Source organism: Fringilla coelebs (genome assembly GCF_963513975.1).
Source record: "Fringilla coelebs genome assembly, chromosome: 3".
NCBI lineage: Eukaryota > Metazoa > Chordata > Aves > Passeriformes > Fringillidae > Fringilla > Fringilla coelebs.
This window is the reverse complement of record NC_140030.1, coordinates 24,435,198-24,456,035: the sequence shown is the minus strand read 5'-3', so window position 1 is coordinate 24,456,035 and position 20,838 is coordinate 24,435,198. Positions and strand designations below refer to the sequence as shown.

General features: G+C 42.7%; 1 protein-coding gene across 2 annotated transcripts in view; it reads right to left on the bottom strand.

Moving 5' to 3' along the window:
* Window positions 1-20,618, bottom strand: part of LRRC1 (leucine rich repeat containing 1) — a 68,701-nt gene extending 48,083 nt beyond the window's left edge. For both annotated transcript variants that reach the window (XM_084203570.1, XM_084203569.1), the window contains exons 1-2: window positions 20,135-20,618; window positions 4,780-4,897 (exon numbers count right to left, since the gene is read on the bottom strand). In XM_084203570.1, the coding sequence (XP_084059696.1) occupies window positions 4,780-4,897; window positions 20,135-20,293 (277 nt within the window). In that variant the 5' untranslated portion in view covers window positions 20,294-20,618. The remainder of the gene's footprint in view (window positions 1-4,779; window positions 4,898-20,134) is intronic.
* Window positions 20,619-20,838: the final 220 nt, after the last annotated feature.

The following is a 20,838-nucleotide window of genomic DNA, read 5'->3' as shown; positions in this document are numbered from 1 at the left end:
GCATCTTTTCCACAGTTTTGAGTCTTGGGGCTTGGACATAACACCAAACTGCAAGGTTACAGACCACTTCCACAGAAGACCACACCATCTGAGTCCCCTTACCTGCTGCCAGCTGGAAAGTCACTCCAGATAGTGCAAAACTGCCAGCACAGAGCAGCCACCAATGCTACAGGCCAGCATGACCAAGCCCTTGGTATACACTTTCAATGGAAGCAAGAGGAGCAGCAGAAAAGCCTGCCAGGCTTTGATCACAAATAGCAACTCACAGGTAGACAGAGCAGTGCAAGAAGCTCCTCTCCTAAAAAAGGCTGCATCAGAGAAAGGGGTGGACAGCAGGATGGTTCAAATGGCACTCCTGAAGCTGGGAAGGATAGGAAAGCCACTCCAGTGCCTAACTCCTACTGTCCTAGCTCACACTGATTGTCTTTTCATGCTAGAAGAGCTGAATGAAACAAGCTGCTGACAATCTGTCAATGGCTGTGAAAGGTGTATGACCTTAGGAACAAAAACCTGGCTTCCACAGCACACCTGTTAAGAGAAATCGTGTGCAGGATAGAAATTTCTTTCAAATAAGAATACAACAGTTAAATTAACACCTTCAGGGCATTTTAAGGAACATGCAATATCATGACAGAAAAACATCAGCGGAGCTTGAAGGATTTAGTGTTTGTCAAAGGCAAACAATACTCCTCTTCCTGGAGGAGTGGGATACTAAAAAGGATTGCACCACCTCTGCCAGAACACAGAATATATGCATAGTATACATCATCCTGAATATCAGCATGCATTAAATTAACTACAGAAACATTATGCATTGCCCCTCCTGTCTAGAAGAAGCTACAGAACAAGAAAAGCCATTAACATTTTAATGAACCTGGGATAGCAGGGCCCTAAGCTTTAAGAATTTGGCCTCCAGGGGTTGTGCAAGAAGAAAAGGGGGGGATGGAGTCACTGAAGGAAATCTCTGGGGGATGAGAAGCACGGGTAGCAACCTGCTACAGCTGACAGGGATCTGAAACACAGGGCATGCCTTTGGGAGAAAGGGAAGCTGAAAGAAGTGCCAGTCGAGGCACCAGGAAAGAACTGCAGACATTGGAGCACATCCTTCTGTCTTTGGAGACTGCACTTTATAAATCACAAGGTCTTTCAGGACTTACCTGAGAGAATGTCCAAGTGCTGTGGGGACAAAAATAGCACACAGGCACTTCTGACTGTGCTTAGAGCAGAATCTCCCCCTTCCTCATGCAGAGCAGAGAGCTGCACTGGAGCTCAACACAAAGCCCCTGAGCCCTTCCCAAACTTTAGGGTCATCAAGCAAGAATGCTTCAGTGACCCAGTGTCTTCACAGAATTCACCCGTGGTATGAGAATTCAGGAAAAGATTTCATCAACCCTGGTGAGTCTGGGGGAACCAGCAGCGGCTTCAGACACACAGCAGGTGAGTATCTGTCTCAGAAGATTCCTCAGGGAACTCTCCTGAGTTTCAGACACACTTTGCCAGCAAGTCAAAAGCTCAGGCATTACTTTTGAAATCACTACTGAGTCTGTTTTCTTTAGCCTTAGAATGAGTACATGAGCTTTTTGAACAAACAACTTGATACCAAGAAGCAGAGATAAACTGGACTGCCAAATAACCTTCAAAGCGTTCACCATCACTATGCTGTTTTCTTAGCACAGCTCCTCTGCCCTCTTATATTCCAGTCCTTGATTCATCCTTCCAACCTTAGCACAAATAACAGCCTCAGCCAGACTAGAAAAGCACAGTAGGGATGCTTCCTAGGAAAATCTGCCTGAACACAGGGGCCTTGCAGGGCATGAGAAAAAGCATCAACATGCAAATACTCCAGGAAAAGTTTAAGAATATATGGCTGCTAGCCTTTTCCTTCTGCACAGCTGAGGCTATCCTTACCTTCCCCAGACTTCTCTCACATACACAGGGAGCAGCAAATTTACATCTGCTCAAGACTTTTTAGTTTTATTTCTTTGAAGGATTTTTGTAGTTCTAGATTCACTCATTAACCAAGAAACTGCCTAAAGAATTTATTACTGTAGCCCATTTTCAACATATATACTAGCATGTTTGGGGCATTTTAGAACACCTGAGAATTTAAAAAAGACACATTTCAGAGTTTCCCTACGGACCCTTCCCAAAGGTCTATGAAGCAAGGCTACTTGCATGGCACATAATGCTGTATGACACAGGTATACAGAGGAACCTCCAGAGATCAGCAGAGACTGATCCCTCCTCTAGATTCAGCACCTCCAAGCACAGCTGGCCACCGCAGCTTGGAAGAGCACCCAAGTCCACCAAGACACACCCACCATCTCACAAGGCTTCAAAGGCCATATGTTGGCCAAAGGGTTATAAAGTAGGAGAAAGAAAGACATGTTACCATTTCAATATGGCAGAAATGGAAGTACCCAATTTATTCAAAACCCTTTCCTCGTTCTGAGAAGTTAAAATAGAAAAAATTATTCCCATGCAGAGAACAATAAATGATTTTATATCTCCATTTTTAAGCTCTTGAGGAAACAGAATGGCTAGAACTGAAGGCAATTAGTGCACCAAACCAGACAACTAGAACAACAAAAAACACAGAACAATGATCTCTTATTTCCCAAGCTCAGATGTCACCATCACACTTTCCTATTCATGCAGCATACTGCATTTTGAAAAGCAGGGCTGTTTTTCTCTGCCTGAAAGGAATATGAAGAATTCCTTTTTTTTTTTCCCTAAGTAATTTTGGAGAGTCAGAAAAACAAAACCTTCTGGAGTGCAAACAAAAATGAACAGGACAAACCTGTGGCAGGTTTAGAATGAGACATACTTGGAGGTGGATTCAAAATACAAAGCTAATAAATTAAAGTACTGTAAATCTCAAAAACCTTTTGTGAGAATTCCCCCTGCAGCATCCCAGATGGTGTGTTATGCCTTTTGATTTGGAGAACCATGAGACAATCATAAAAATGGCCAAACAGTGGAAAGCAAGACTAGTTATTTTCCAGCACGGCCCCCCTGCAGCACATTGCACGGTGCATTTTTAATTTGAAGAGTCAAGTCATGCAGTAACTATGACATAATTAAGCAGAGGGAAATGGTATCAGTCACCTTCTGCAATGAACCACAGAAAAAAGAAAGCAATGCAATAAAATGGGTAATTAACACTGAACCTTGGATATAGGAAAGGAACTGCTCCCTGCCACCTGCATTAGTTCAACCCATTACTGGAAAAAACACTTCCCTGTGCAGTAACTTCTAATGACACACGCATCTACCCAGCCATAAACATTCACACCATCTGCTCTTGTTACAGCTGAGTTCTCAAGCCAACTTCCAGGCCAGGCTGACAAGAGTTCACATGGCTCTGATCCACCAGCTCTTTTCCAACTAGTTATTCATTTGCAAAGAGAATTACTAAGCCAACAGAGGGTTTCTTTTTGTATGAGGTCTGTCACTGACAGCACCCAACTCAGCCAAACTCAGTAGCCAAATACCATATCAACTAATGTTCATGTATTTTTAAAATGTTTTAACTAATCTGTCTCTTCAGTCTCTGGGGTTTTTCCAGTTTTCTTCTCTTAAAAGGTTTTCCAAATGTGCATAAAATTATATGGTTCACAGAAATTTTTCAGCAATTGCCTGGAGACTCATCACGCTTCATCAATTATATTATCAGATAAAGACAGAATTTAAAGCACCAAACAAATAAAGGAAATATGGTATAGAAAGGTGAAGTACCAACAATATTCTTCAGTCACAAAGAGTTGATGTGAAGTTAAGCCATCAAGAAAAAAAAGACTCCCTCTTACACTCTTCATTTTCTTGAATATTCAAGAATTACAACCCTCATTTATTTACAAGGTTACACAACCTTGATCGCTCCCACCCCTTCCATCACAGCTGAGAGAGCATTTTGTGCACATCCACTGCATGTAAGGAAGCAAAAATAGCTGACAGTTGCTCTAATTTGCTAACACAGATTCACTGTTTTTAGATCACTGGGTCAAAAGACTGCTTAAAGGTGACCTACCAGCCCCTGAACTTCTTGTGGAGCCAGTAAGTTCACCAGGCCACAGAAAAAAAAGGATGCTTTCACTCCATCACAACGCAGGCCAATATACAGAGCAAGCATTGCAAGCAAACAATAAAGCCATGTTGTTTCCAGCAACACATTTTAGAAGGTAGTTTCTCCCAGCATTCTTTTCTGAATTTATCTTAGCAGTTTACAAACAGACTGATTTTTCTTCCAAAAGTACAACTAGAAATACCAGCACTCTGCCTCTTGCTAATCCCAGGTAAAGAGCAAAGCAGAGATAAAGAACTGGACTTCTAACCCACAGGCTTTTTTTAGGACAGAAAGCAGCTTTATTTTTTTCAACTTCTTTTTTTTTCTTTTTTTTTTCTGTTTTTTTCCATCTCCAAATGCCAGGCATTTCAGGGAGCTTGGGAAAAGAAGTCAACATTGTGACAAATACACATAGGAAACTACCACATGAAGCATTTTTTAAGTTGGAAAATAAAGCAGGCTCTCAGAAACACAGAACTACAGTCAAGCACTGTTTTATTACTGTATTTATACCACAATATTACTGTATTTATACCACAGAGCTCCCTTCTGCTCTTTCCTTCCTTCCCTCTAGAACAAGAGGTAAATCCATGAATTAGACAAGAAAGTGTTCTGAGATAACAATTTCTGAGACAGAAAAACCCTACTAACACACTTTTCTAGACCATGTCATAGGACAGCATAGAATCAAACAAATTAACCTTGGAGCTTACCATTTCGAGACAAATCAAGTTCCACCAGCTGCATGAAATTTGCTATTTCTGGAGGGAGCCGTTGAATTTCATTATCACTAAGTCCAAGTTTCCGTAACTTCACAAGCTGGAAGAAAGGCTGAAAGAAAGGAAAAATTACATTTCAGAAAATATTCACATAATTCACATATAGGCATGATAAATTATGAGGAATAACTGGAATCACTTTCAAAATGTGAGCTAATTAAAGCTATTGCATGGCATTAGTTATGCAGATCTCCTTCACACCTGTACCAGAACAAACATTTTGTTCTCATTTTCACACGCAGACAAACTATAACCTGTATTTTACCTAAAATGAAAATGTATGTAAAAAAAATATAATCCATAAAGCTTGCTGTTAAAGATTATTGCAGATAGACACTAGCAAAATCCAGAGTGCCAGCTTTAAGTCATTAATGGGGCAAGGCCTACCAAGCAGAGTAATTAAAAGCATCCTAATTACACACCAGGGCTCATTAGGAAGTTAATGCAGAGGGAAACTTCTAAAGAACAAGATCCAGAAAAGTGATGGAGAGGGGCTGACAAGGTCTTCCTCAGCACTGAACACCAAAACCAACTAGGTTACAGAAGCAGCCTCCCCCAGGCAGGCTTCCTTTCCAGCCTCAAACACCCTCTGCTCTGTGGCCCAGTTTCAGAAGGACTAATGAAAGTTGGGCAGCATTTCAGGTCTTTGCTTGAGGAAAAAGCCAGCCCAGCCCTGTCCACGTGAGAACACACGGTGCAGCATGCAAACATTCCCTGACCCCAGCTATGGGCTCAGGGGGTCTGGAGCCCCTAAGACAAAATAACAATCAGGCCAAGCTGAAAGTCAGGTCAGCCCCCGGCACTGGGAGCAGCTGGTGCCCGAAAAAGGATCATTTTAAACATATTGAGATGTAGGCATTGCTAAGAAAGTTGTGGAGCTCTTATTGCAACTTTCCTTCCTTCCAGGCAGGCCTTTCAAGGAGAGTGACTGCAAGGGGTGAGGATTAGTGAAGAATGAAATGACTACACACAAGTCATCTTGATCCAAACTGAACAGACCCCCCCAGTTTTGAGTGAGTTCTGTGCCCCTGGAGTGCACAGGGAGCGTGACCCAGCAGTCAAACATGTGCATCTCACCCACTCTCAGCAAGTGTGCATGCCTGCACCCCCATGGTGCACCTTAGCTACTTTTTATAATATAAATATATAAATAGCTGCTTTTTATAATATAAATATATAAATATATTTATAATATAAATAATATAAATAGCCACCTTAGGCTAACTGGAAGATACTGTAAATTTGGAATACCCACTTACATTAATCATCTGCAACCCCTTCTAGGAAATTAACACCTCTTCCTGAGTTTTTATTTTATTCAGGTGATGGAGTATGTGCTCTAGAAGTCACTCAGATATGACTCAGATTGACACAAAAAGGGGCAGTAAGGCATCTTACTAGGACACAAGGCAAAAGCAGTTTTATCAGTCTGTATTACAATACAGGTTTTCAATCTTATTTTGAGTGGTCAAGATCATAAATGAGGTTAAGCGAAAAGTTTTGCACTTCTGTATCAATCTTTCAGTATACACTGTGTCACAGAAAAATAAACCACATCTGAAACAAATGTGTTTTCCCTCAAAAACATGGGTTCCTTTTAGGGGATAATCAGGATGAAGCTTTAAAAAGTTTATAAACACTCGACAGTAAAAGATGCACCAGATTTGAATGTGGAATTTCAAAGGCATTTTTGAGTCAGAATGGCACTCCTCCACCTTCCCCCATATTAAAAAGCATTTTATAACACAGCTGAAGTTTTAAGAGGAAGGTAAAATTCTCTGCAATTCCATATTTCTAGCTCCCTAATAACTTATATTCCAATTAAAATAGCCACAAATGCTTTCTAATCCTTCACTGTCCTCAAAAGATCCGTAACTGCATTTTCATATCATTACCGTTCTTACCTTAAAACAAATGTAGCCTTTCCTCTAAATATTTATTAATATGACTAAACCAAGAATCCATCAGAAGCTTAGAAAAGCACTTAAAGACACTTTTGTGAAAACATAGCAGGAGTGCACTCTGAAGAAGAAATCCCAATCTGCCCAACGCTCCAAAGTAAATACTTGCCAAAATGTGTTCCTCAAAGCAGTGTGTAGCTGCTAAACTATATGAAAGTTATAAATATTGATGTTCTCCTACAAATCTTATATGAGCAACAGTTGTCCCTGACAGATATTCTATGGCAAGTGAGCAAATACAGCAGGAACATGGTTAAAAGACAGAGCAGGCATCCAAAGAGCTGGATATCCTCAGGAAGGCTTGAGGGTGCTCCCAGTACCACGTGTCAGTGCTGTTCATATTAATTAAATGTGCAGAGCACATGTGCAACCAGCAATATTACACAGTATTTAAAGACATTCCTGTTTCTTCAGCTGACTACTACTCCAAAGAAAATTAACTGGAAGGTTTATTTTCCATCTGCACAACAATTTTTAATGAATGACACCATTTCTGAGATAAAAATCAAACTGCAGTTACACAAATGGCATTTCTTTGAACTTCTGGTTTGTTTTCTTTTTTTTTTCCTTCAAACTACAGGACTCAATCACTCTTGCATGTTTAGTGCATCCTACTCCCATTTCATTAAGTGTTCTTCCTTTCTCTAAGACACATCATTAGTGCTCTGAAGCACTGCTGGAGAGGCAAACAGCTCCTTTTCCCCATATATGTTTTACCTTTCAAAAAGGCAACAAAGGGAACGAAGGGAAAACAGGGAACAAAGAGAACTAAAAGCTTACTCAATACAGTTCAACAAACATAAACATGTATATATATATATGTATAGATATATATGTGTGTAAATAGCTGAGATTTTTAAAACACATGCCAACAAGAAGCATGTTTCTAATTTGATGTTTCTAGCACAGTTCTGCCTCTATTTGATAAGCTCTAACAAGATCCAAAGTGCAATGGGGCTGCTGGCCAGAGCAGCATATCCACCCAGCACGCTCTAATAGCTGGTTTTGATTGCAGACCCAATGCCTCTATGAGTATCTTGGCAACACTTGTAATGCTGCTTAGTTTAGCCAGCCTAATTAATAGTGCCTCAGTGAGAAAAATAATGCCATGAGCATAAGCACTGAAGTAGCCTACAACTTGCTATTTAGTACCAGTTCCTGACCCTCAACTGAAGCTTTTCCTGCTATCAAAGAATTTATAGATGCTTCTGTTTTATGGATTTTCTAAGAACATACATCTTGAACAGATCCCTTCTCTCACTAACCAAGACTCTCTTACCCAGACACATATTTTAAAAAAACCTTCATTCTGACAAAATTGGGTCGATGTCAGCCAACAGAAGAAAAAAAAAGTAACAGATAAGTGCATGACTCACTGAAAAGTATAAACAGACAGTGTGATCCCACAGCCCTCATTTTTTATACCTTTTTTTTTTAAGAATACCACTACAACTGGCACTCAATTCTAGAAAAAAAAAAAAGTTAAGGGAATTAAGCCAAACTAGTAGGATATTTTCTCCCGTGCAAGTGGCCAAGACAACATATCTCTGGGTTTCTTTCAATGGTTCTCTCCTGAAACAAAAAATACTCATGCCTGAGAATTTTCCCTGAAAATGCAGCACCTTAATGGAAATACATGAAAACAATAAACAGTTGAAGTAAAACACATAGGAGGGAACAAAGACATATTTGCAGCTAATGCTGTTTAAGAGGAAGAGCAACATTTCAGCATCACCTGAGCTGCTAGAGCCTCTGCAGTGCTAGAGACATGTCACACTCCAAACCCATCTGGCACAGGTAGCATAACTAAAGTTTTACTCTGTTAAGCAAAACATTTCCATAAAAAGGCTACTACTACCTATTGCGACCCCAACTAGCAGCAAAGAGAATTAAAAATTCACTTTAGGCAGAATCCACTGCTTAATTCTCACAATGGGCTAGCATAAGCAGTAGAAATTAGAATGAGATGTAAAGGAGAAAGAAAATTAAAAATTAACTTGCTTCACGGTTAGACACACACACCAGAGAGGATGAGGGTCTGGTGGTTTTTTGCTTCAGGATTTTTTTTTGCAAGCACCTAATCTGTTCCTGACAAGATTAGGAATTTGTAAGCATTTGCTCTTATGTCAGATTTCCCTCAGATGACAGTATGGATTTTCCACATACACATGCTGCCTCAGCTTTTAAGGCTTCTTCAGGCAATTACATTATTATATTAAAATGAATTAAGTAAGATATAAGACAGAGTATGTTATTACATTCTGTTTCTTAAGTACATCTGTATTTATTTCACCCATTTTCCAAACTTACAAATGACCAACTAAAGGCTATCTGTGCTTTAGAATTAAGAAGTGGTACATAGTAATTTAAACACAGTTTAACTCCTAAATGCATTCTTGTTTTAAATCTTACTTCAGGCTCCATTTTCTTCTCCTACATTGTACACAAAAATCAGTGGGGACACCATTCCATATGTTTACTTTCAATCTCCAGCTATGTGTCCTCCTTTGGTCACTGGATAAGAGAAATTACAGCCAATCCTTCCCCACACTTTTTACACTGCTTCAGAAAGATCTTTTTCTGAGGTCTTTTTTCAGGCAAACACAAGCAGAAGAGGTATTTTTGGTAAGCAAAGCAGTGAACAAGAGATAAGGCATCAAATCCATGAAACAACCTTGCAACATAGCTGCTGCCCAACAAGGTCCCTCAGCCCCTTGCTTTTGGCCCCTAGGAGTTACCATTTTGTCTTACCCATAAGAATATCATGCTATTTAGTGCAATACAACAGAAGCCCAACCCACTTGAGGTGAACACACTGCTTGGTGGTCAGCACACCATGAGGAAAGCAAGGATCAAACCCCACAGTGAAGCAGCACCACTGAATCCAAGCACTCGGCTTCCTCGGAATGGGTTCAACAACCAGGCTCTGGCACAAGCACACACACACACTGCCCATCTGCCTGAAGGGGAAAGGCAAAGAGGCAAGGGGGAGCTTTTCCTCATTCCTCTCCACTCCACTTCTGTCCAAGGCATCAACAGAAAGGCCTCTGACAAACTGTTAGTAGGGTCACTCAGTGCTAAGGATTCCAAGGAGACAGGACACTCAGCGCCCTACACTCACCAGCTGGTGGGATTTCAAGCATCACTTCTACCCCAGTCACCCAGTGGACATCCCAGTCTGGAGCTCCCAGCAAGCTGTAATGCACCCTGCACTCCACTCCAGCCTCAAGACATCACCCTCAGTCAAAATCCACAGCTAACTTGTGAGCAAAGAACTCTTTCTAGGATGCATCCCTGTACATCATTGTCTTAAAATGCAACCCAGAGACTTCTGCCAGTAGCATGGGTGGGAGCGCTGAGGAAAACCAGCAAGAGCACAGAAAACAGACACCTTTCCTGTAGAAGCACATCAAAGCTAGCTGCACAATAAAATGCTGAGGAAGCTGAATCCTACTCTGGATTCATGAGGTGTGAAAAGAGATCTCAGCAGACTCCAGTAAAGCCTAGCATGGGCATTATCAGTTTGGCATCTCCCACAAACCCTGCCAGCAACATCAGGACTCCTCAAGTCACTCTGTCTCCTTTCAGAGCAAGGACAGCTGAAAAGGCAACAGGGTGTCACAAACACAGATCCCACGTGATTCTTTGGGCACAACACACTTTAGTTTTCAAATAAAATACTCCCTGAGATACTGAAACAATTTCTGAGGGCAGGGATGAAGTCGTGGTGCAGCACAGCAGGGTCATCATTCAATTGATGACTCCACATCAAAGAAGCAGCTGATGGACTTCCTCTGGAGCCAGGAAGAGATGCAGCAGCAGCTGGTGATGGACAGCAGCACACAGACTTCTGCCTGCCTGTTCTGTGGCAGGCTGGCAAATGGACAACCACTCCATGCAGCTGAGGTCTCCAATTCTGTCTTCACATGCACCACAAGCAAAGCCGGAACTGTTATATATACTTGGCATGAGGAAAGATTGTTTCACACACCCAACCCCGCATGCAGAATATATTCCAGCTACCCTGTGGTCTTGCAACATTCTACTACCAACTTGAATATTAATGAAAGACATCATGGAGGAGGACATTTAAGCAGGAGTCCATATAAAACAGTAATAAAATTACTAGATTTCACAACAAGAGAAAAATATTAATGAAACAGCACAGTTCATGGGCACATATCCTAAAGAGAACCAGATGCTGCAACTGCTGTCTCTCCCTCCAATGGGTGCTTGAAATGAAAGCCCAAGAGAAAGATCAGCCAGGCTGTGGGGGAAGGTCTACAGAAGACAGAGCAAAAATGATACCAATGCCCCACTGAAGCCGGTATTCAGCATCGATCTGCTACAATTCTGACACCCTATTTTCAAAGCATCTGCCATTTTCTGAACCACTGACAAGGATGGGCCAATTGCAGGTCCTACTCTCAGTTGTTCCCATTCCTTTTAAAAGACAAATAGGGGACTATCCACTCTCAAAAACCAATACACTGCAGCACTGAATCAAAATGCTGCCCTACCAAGCAGTGCATTGACCAGGTTGTCTCCCACTGCTCCTGGCAGGATTTACTTTCTCTTTTATGTCAATTAAGCAGAAGCAACAAAGGTTAAAAAGCACTCCATGCTAGAGTTGTTTGTTAGAGCACAGTGGTGAGAGGAACTACCTCTGCCTTTAAGAGAGGCCAGAAAACATCTACAACAATGAAATACAGATTCATTGCAGTTAAATGCATTTGACATTTGGAGGGAAAAAAAACAACCAAAGCTCACATTAATCTCTCTAATGAAGTTCTAGCATGTATTTTTCTAGTTTACAAGACTGTTGGCAGGAGGTAATGTCTTTATTTTTGACCAACTGATATAATTAGAAAAATAACGCTATGTATAATCATAAAATTTATTTTAGAGGTACAGATGTATAATCTCTGCCCACAAACCTTGTCTCACCTATGTACATCACTAAGAGAAGGGAATGCTACCAGTTTACTACAACAGTACACACCTTACCAAAAAAAAAAAAAAAAAGAAGTTAAATGTATTGAAATGTATTGAAAGTACTGAATTACCTTCAACTCAGGTCAAAAATCAGTAGAGCTGAGCTGTTATTACAAAAAACTACCATTAGAAAATATTTCAAAACTGCCATTAGAAAATATTTCAAAACTGCCATTAGAAAATATTTCAAACCAATCACACTTCCAAAATCTTCTGAACACTCGCAGGGACACTAACAGGGAAGACAATGACTTTGTTTAGGAAACAGCAGACTAAGTTCTTCCTCTGCTTCCATCAGACTGTGGTCTTTCATTTGATGTCAAAAGGTAAAGTATTTCTTCAAGTCCAAAGCAATACAACAGAAAAACCTGCAAACTAGGAGGATAAAACCTAGACATACTTAACTGGTAATAAACTTCTTTGTAATCTTCAACACAGAGCTCTATGTTTAGAGGTATGTTAATATAAGCATCCAATGTTGCTTCTCTACAAACTACTATGGATTTTAATAATTCAAGCATATGTTGCATGATAGTACTAATTGACTTTAATCACAACAGGTTACAAAAGGTAACATAGTCTCCAGATACCAGTGCTCTTAGCAAGTATTTTAAATAGCATTTGTCATACTGAAAAAAATCTCAAACTTTCAATAAAACTGCTTTTACTGTGTGTGTACAGTCTGCTTCAGCTTCACCAGTGGCACAGTTCTCTCTCTGATACGAACTGTAAATACATGCTCGTTCAAATCATACAGTAGTATTTCTCTAAGGATTTACAGCAAGATGTGCAAAACCACCACGACATTATCGATGCAGAAAGTAAAACAAGTAAATATTTGAGGGTGAATAAATCTTGAAAACCACAACAATTCTATCATTAAAAACACCCAAGTTAAAGACAGGCAGAACCTTTGATATGCCCTCTACAGAATCATAAAACAGGTGAGTTGGAAGGGGTTCTAGGAATCACCTAGTGCCCCCCCTGCTCAAAGCAAGGGTCACCTAGGGGAGGTCACCTAGGACCATGTGCAGTCAGGTTTACAGCATCTTCATGAACAGAGACTGCACAACCCCTCTGGAAGTCCATGCCAGTGTTTGACCATCCTCACAGCAAAAGAGTATTTTCATATTTCAGACACTTGCCTGTGTCTCAGCCTTTGCCCACTGCCTCTTGTAAGGTCACGGGGCACCCCAAGCAAGGTTTCAGCTGATCAACACATATTTATATACAACCATCAGCCTTTTTCTTCTCAAGGCTTAACTATTCTGGCTCCTTTAGCCCTGTCTCCTGAGAGATGCTCCAAGCCCTTAACAGCCTTTGTGGCCCCTACAGTGTATGTCCAGTATGTCCATGTCTCTTCTTTTGGGATACCCAGCACTAGACAAAGCACTCCAGGGCTGTTTCCCCAATGCCAGCCAGAGGACAAGGATCACCTGCTGACAATGCTTTGTGTTGCACAGCCCAGGACATTGTTGGCTCTCTCTGTCATGAAGGAGCATAGCTGCCTGACAGACAACTTGTCAACCAGGTCACCCATGGCCTTTACTGGAAAACTGTTTTCCAGATGGTTGGCCCTCATCCTGTACTGGAGAATTGGGTTATTTCTCTCCATGTGGAGGTTATTTCTTTTTACTGAACTTCATGAGATTCCTCTCTGTCTGTTTCTCCAGCCTCTCCCTGTCCTGCTGAATGGCAGCATAAACATCTTTTTTACCAACCTCTTCCAAGGAGAATCCTAAACATACCAGTCTGTTTTCTTAGGATGCTGTTTATTGTCCTGTTCCTTCCTCTCAGAATCCAGAACTCCACCACCTCACGGGCACTACAGCCAAGCTGACCAAGGTCAGTACAGCTACTGCAACCCTGATCTTCACATCTCAACCTGCTTTTTCTTGTTTTTAAGTATGAGGTCCAACAGATCACCTCTGTCCATTAAATCCTTGAGCAGCTGTGCTAGGAAGCCATCAAAGCACTTCAGAAAACTCCTGTATTGCTTATGTCCTGATGTGTTGTCCTTCCAGCTGTCATGTCATTTAATACCCATGTATGAACCCTTGCCTGAGCTTGTAAACATGAGACTTCTTCCAGTTACATGAAGAAGGCATCATCTACTACTTCATCCTCATCAAGCAGTCTACAGTAGACACCCAAAACAATGTCATCCACTACTGCCAACCTGCTCCCAGCTGGCCCATCATCCATGCCAAAGAAAAACTTCACAAATCCCTGCTACTCTCTCATCCAAAGGGCAACCCCCATCCTTGCCTTCCTGGCCTGTCCTTAAAGAGCCTCTGTTTATCCACTGCAGCACTCCAGCCACGTGAGACATCCCACCACATCTCCCCAAACCCAAGGAGATCTATGCATTCAATAAAAGCAAATGAAGTTCCTACATGTGTACAACTTAAGCAGCCATAAACACAAATTTAAAGAGAGGTATAGTACGATAATCATGTCTTTCCACAGATTACTGGCCACTGATCAAACAAGTGTCTTTCAGGCTTATGGTTGCGTAATGATAGAAACAATGACAGAACAGTGAAACTCAGTCCAGAAGAGGTTTTTTTCCTGAGACAAAGGCATGGTATGGGAAGAACAGTGGGACTATTTCTTAGGGAGTTTTCACATGATTTTGTTAAGATAACAGCACCCTGGCTTTCAACACCACACATAACAGAGATACCAACAGTGCTGAGTGCCAAGCAGCAGCAGACCAGCAGCATGTCTAACAACGAAACTGGGGCACAGGAAGAGGCCAGGGTTTAAACAGGTCTCCTGGGAAAAGGGTCTCACATCTATCTAGTGACTCTACAGAGAAGCTTTAGTATATAACACCAAGAAGAAAAATTACAGATGACAGATATAATTTGTAAGCTCAGAGATGCAAAATGATTCAGTGCTGCACTACATTAGGTTTACAAACGCTACATAAAAATCATTCCCCAAAGGAAAAAAACAAAAACTTCCTCAGACTCTAAGGCTAAACAAGTGCATAGAAAAAATCTTGAAATTTTTTCTGCCACTGGAGTTTTTCCATAAACAACATGTGCTAGAAGTATCATGGGAAAGCGGTCTTTATTCTTTGAGCTAAAGAACTGAGCAGCAGCAAGACAAAACAGCAGCAAAACAAGTGTTATAAGCTATTTCCACCAGCCACCAATGCAAAGAATGCTGTGATTTACTAAGATTATTTTTTTTTCTACCACTGGAGAAAGAAATATGCTGGGATTCAGTTTTGTACTGCAAATTTGAATCACAGAGAAATTAAGCTGACGGGAAGTATTTGCCCTTAAATTCTAATGTACGGGAGCAGAAAACACCATTTCATCAACTACAGACTGATCTATAGAATTGAAAGCATTTTACTTTTATCTGATGCTTTTCATTAGAAAAGCTATTGAAACGCATCATGCAGAATGTGTTATTTTCTTCTATCAAAGCAATTTGCCAGAAAGCCTACTCTTCAGTGAAGAATAGTTTTTGACATGCAGCAAATGATATACTGCACATTACAGCCTGAGTTGAAAAATTCCTCAAGTTTCCACTCCCAGGGAAAATAAAAATGCTATGGGTTTAGAAAAAAACCACAAAAACTACATTTTTAAGTCACTCTATGCACACTGGCAACCACTTTTTTTTTTCCCCAATAAAATCAGATACACAAAATAATCAACAGAAGGCACATGGGATCCAACATAGGAGAAGGAATTATTTAAGCAAGTTAAGAGCTACACTTTACCACCAGCTCAATACATAGCCCATCCTTTTCAGACCAAAGGGTGCAGCTCTAATTTGTCTTGTAAAACAGAAGTGGCAAGAAGCATGCTGACAGCCAGAAATTGCTGTTCTGTGGGAAAACAGCCACATCTGCTGAGAAAGGCTTCAGAGAGACTTCATTATTGTGGAAAACCACCAGCAGCTTAATAGTATACAGCTTGCTCCTCCAGCACATCCCACCAGGCTGGCTTATCCTGCAAGAAGGGCAAGAGCAGAGGAGGGAATCTGGGAGGCAGCAGAAAGGAAGGGGAAAGAGCAGAGTGAAAAGGAGAGAGATGTTTGCAAGGGCAGTCAAGAACCCAGCACAGAAGGGACGGGAGAGGAAGCAAAGCATCAGCAACAGACGGCAGACAGAGCTCTTTAGGTTGGAGGAAATAAGAAAGATCCTGGAACATGACGGATGGGGGAGGATGGGAAAGTATGAACATGCAGGGTGAGGAGTCTGAGACACCAGTGATAAAGACAGAAAAAGGTCGCTGTCAACATAAGAACAAGTTCTGCATCGTGTAACTGGGGAATGGAGTGAAGAAGGGGCCCAGGGATCCAGCAGAGCAGCTAAGGAAACCTTGGCAAAGATTCACTTACTGACATGGGAAACCAAATGTGCAGCAGCAAAATTATATAAAAAACCTTTAAGTTACTCTACAAACAGAAATTATTACCTTGTATTCTTAAAATGCTGACAGATACAACTTGGTGAAAAAAAGTATTTGTAGGGAAAAGGGGGTCAGAGAAACAGTTCTTTTTCTGGTCCACATGTTAATGCACAAGGAAGCAAACATGAGGAAGAGTAGAAATAACAGGGGCGCCTCTCTCTGCTTCTCAGACATTTCAGGTGTTTTGCAGATGAACCCTTCCTACCCTCTCCCCTTAGAAAAAGGTGAGGAATTCTACCATGCATTTTGGTCAGCTTACAGAACAGAAATAAAACTCTCAAAGTAATTCCCTCAACATGATTCAAGTACTCCTTGCTTCTCCTGAGGATATTTCACATGACTCTCATAACAATTCAGCAATAGTGCTGAGTCCTGCTCATCATTTTCCTTCAAGATGCTACAGCAATTCTCTAAGTTGTCTTCCTATTTTGATAGGATTTTTATGTGCGTTTCTTCTGTTGGGTTTTTTCATTAACACCCTAACACACGCCACGTTCTATTAGCTTATTCTAGAATAAGAGAGGTTTTAAGTATGCTGGGAAAGACTACAAATTAAACAAAGCCTAGGACTGCTTCTGTATCTCAAAATGGAGATTTTAGGATGTATTAAGAGTATATTCTTTTACTGGTGTATTGGATCAAACCAACCAAAGAACACCTCTTATTTCTACTTGATAGAAATGGGGGCAGAGAGAAGTGGGGGGGAGGGAAGAAGAGTGTGCATCCAACACAGATTGCCTCATCAGTTTGAGAGAAATGCAGCAGGTCCACATATTTCATCATGCTACTTGCTGATATTTATCTCCCTCAAAAAGCTTTACATTCAAAGGGATGACAAAAAAATACAAGTGGATGGAAAGTGGATGTCTAGAAATAAAGCCATCATCACTGTCTGTCTTGTATGGCAAAGTTGGTAAAAACACTCACGAGTATCTACTCAATTTCAGAGAAGCTTTACAAGACCCCCTGCCTGCTGTAAAAGACCTTTCAGACCACAGCTGCCCACACTGGGAAATGAGTCTGAACTACCTGTGTGCACAATGAAGAGCTGAGCAGCAGAGCTGGGGTTTCCTCCTCCATCCACAGCAACTTCTGCTGCAAGTGACAGAGTTTACAGGGCGATTCTTCTCCACTGTGCCAAGGTGAGGCTTTACAGCAGCAATTTCCTAAGGGGCATCACAACCATCTCAGCAACACAAACACCTTATCAGTGTTGAAGGATTATATTATGGCATCAGCACAGCCCACAGGTGATTCACCAGGAACTGGCACAGATCACTGTGAACTTCAGGACTTCATCAAGCACTGAAAAACACCTAACTAACCAGCCACTGAGAATTACATAATTCTCCTGACTTGTTTGAGCCTCAACTCAGCCCAAATCTAGCTTGATTTTGTATTACTGCCTTTATGTATGTAGAGAAGAAACTTAATGAAGGTAAGGTCAGACTAATATAATTAATTACACTAAATTAAGGATGTAACAACCACTTTTATCTATGCTGACCCAACAGTTTGTTAATTACACACTCTGATGATTTCCCCCATTTTTCCTCTACCAGAGGTATGGTCTACCCCAGCTTTTTGCACTGATTCCCAATTCTGAATCTGTACTTTGCACTGGCACTACCCTTCAAATGTAACAGGAACGAGCAATGTATGCTGTAGCTACCTTCCACTGAGAGATCCTCCATGATTCTCCTCAACCAGATTTCCCAGAGGAGAACTTTCAGAACTATCTGCTGGTAGAAAAGTTGAACAGGGCCCTTCCCATCAGTTTCACCTTCAATACATCAGTTTCACATTCATTTTTGTACCTCAAGATTCTGCAGAGTCAACACTTACATGAGGTGATGGCGCTATATTCCATTTATCAGAAATCATTAATAAAGAACTGACAAGGCAAGTTCAGAGGTTTGTGCAGGAAGCCCCAATAAAAATGCCTCCCTGCATTGCTGACAAGGCACAAAGTACTTAGGACAGATACAAGTATGTTTATGTGGTTCTATTTCTTCAGATTCCTCCCAGTCCAGCTAAAAACCCACAAACATATTCCTACAGTATATTTAGGCACTCCTGTAACATGATCCATGCACATTAAAAAAAAAAAAAAAGACAAAAAGAACTTTCTTTCTAACTTCAACTTCTGCTTGATTCCACCACAATGCCAAGGAGCCTAGGTTGATTTTGGAGATTTTTAACCCCCTTACAGCTATTTCTTACAGGTATGGGATGTAATGCATAGTCACATGCAACTAATGGGAAAAAAAGTGGCCTTTTTAAGCATCACAGGGCAAAAAAAGGCTGTTCCATATATTATGGTTCAAGGAATAGAAGAGAAACAGTAAATAGCTGCACTCTATTTACAGAAATTAATACCATATAACACCATGAACAGACATCATCCTTTACATTTGTACACAGCAACCAGTCAGTGGTGAATTTATTACTTTTTTTTTAAATCTGAGAGCTATTGGTGTCAATGGCATTTTAGTCACACGCACATTACATTCCCCTGGAACATGATGTGCACAAGCCTGAAAGCCAACACTAATAAGAAAGGTCTATTACAAAGGGACTCCTAAGTTTGGTCTGTGCACAAAGCCAGCAAAAACTGCTGGAAGTAAAAATAGCACCCACACACAGGCTATGCAAACCAGTTTTGCTCTACTTCAGAAGGATAAAGAGTTCAGTCACAACAAGATGCAAACTTGCACCTAGGTTTTTCAAAAGAAAAAGCCAAATTTAACACGTCAGTACAGCTGAATATTTTTACTACTGTCTGAAAGAAAACCTAGCCACTACGATTACTCTTTACACTATGTGGAGTTGAAAAAAGAGAGTGTACGTGAGTGCACTGAATTTCAAAAAGTAAAAAGTAAGGCTGTTTAAGTCTGGGTATGAACAGAGCAACTTTGATTCAGGTACAAACAAAGGTGCTTTTGAAAAATGTTCTGGCTAGTGAGTTCAGCTTCTTGGATTCCAAGTTAGTAGGAGTCCACATAGCTTTAAGACGTCGCTTCCAGGTAACACTTCCCGTGTCAAACTCTACCAACCACAACTCACAAAGGCTTCTGAGTTGTCCAAAGTTTAAAGAAAAGAAAGGGGGGAAAAAGTCCGTGGGTCCTCAAGTCAGAAGTCGAGCATGCCTCCCAGCCCCTCTGCATCTGCGGAGCCGCAGAGCCTCGCTGGAATCACTCCCATGGAGTCCCTCTGGCAAAATCTGCAAGTGCCACCTGGAGAGGCACACTGGTAGGTACCACTTCAAGGTCTCAAAACCACGTTGAATTTAAAGTGAATTCACCTTTCACAATAATACCAAAAATACAGTATGCATAAAACTCTGAGTAAATGCTTCAAGTGAGAAGCAAAACACTGACAACTGCGCGGGACTTAGACTGAGACAGGAAAGGCTTATTCGTCTCTCGTGTTTTGCACAACGAAGTTTCCAGGAGTAGAAAGCAGAAACGGGAACGCGGTTATCTGCTGGAGGGTTTTGGTTTTCCCATGTACGGAGCAGATAGTATCTACCGAAAGGGGAAAAAGGGGGAGGGCTGAATACCCTCCAAGGTCTCGTAATTCCGATGACGTGCATGTTAATCACAATATACACTCATGTCCTGCGACTCCGGCACCAACCCCCCTGCCCTACAACAGGACCTGTCCTGCCGCAAGACGCGGATCTCCAGGTTTTGCTCCTAAAAGCTCATTTCCCATCAAACTCCGGGGAAAAGCTAACCTGAAACTCCGGCTCTTCCTTTAACTCCAAGGGCTGCTACCACAGACCCACGGCCCCAGGAGCCCCTCCCGCCGCCTCGGTGCGGGTGCTGGACCGGGGAGTGCGGCCGGCACCTGCCGGGGCAGGTCGCCTGGCCCCCCGCTGCCATTCCCGCTCACCTTGGGCAGCTCGCGGAGCTGGTTGGCGTCCAGCAGGAGCTCCTCCAGGCTGCGGCTGTAGCGGTAGATCTCCTCGGGTACGGCGGCCAGCGAGCAGTGCCGCTTGTCGATGGACTCCACATGGCGGTTGCACCGCCACAGGGGGATGCAGTGGAACATCGCCCCGCCGCCGGGGGCCGCGGGGCGGGCGCCGCCGCTCACCGCCGCCCCCTCCTCGCCGCCGGCCGCGGGAGCTGCTGCCCGCTCCGCCGCCGCGCAGCGCGGGTCCCGGCGAGCCAGCGGCCGCAAGCCGCATCCAGCGCGCCGCCGCCACCGGCGGGAAGCAGCCCCGGGCGAGCGCGGTGGCCCCGGGAGAACAATGGGCGGGAGCCGGAGCGGGGCGGAACCGGGGGCGTCCCCCTAGTGCCTCTCGGCGGGCCGCTGCCCTCTCCGCAGGGGCATCGCGGGGCGCCGAGCGCAGCGCTGCCGGCCGCCGCCGCGCATTCCCGCGCCTGACCCGGAACACGGGCGGCCGCTCCCGCTCCCCCTCCTCTCCTCCCCCGTCCCGGCTGACATCAGCGGGGCCGGGCCCTACCACCCTGCCCCGCCCCGGGCCCGGGCCCGGACCCGGCCCGCCGCTCGCACTGCCCCCCGCTCCCGCCCCGGCGCCGCCTCGCCCCGGGCAGCCGGGGGCGGGCGGCCGCACAACTTTCTGCCAAGGGAAA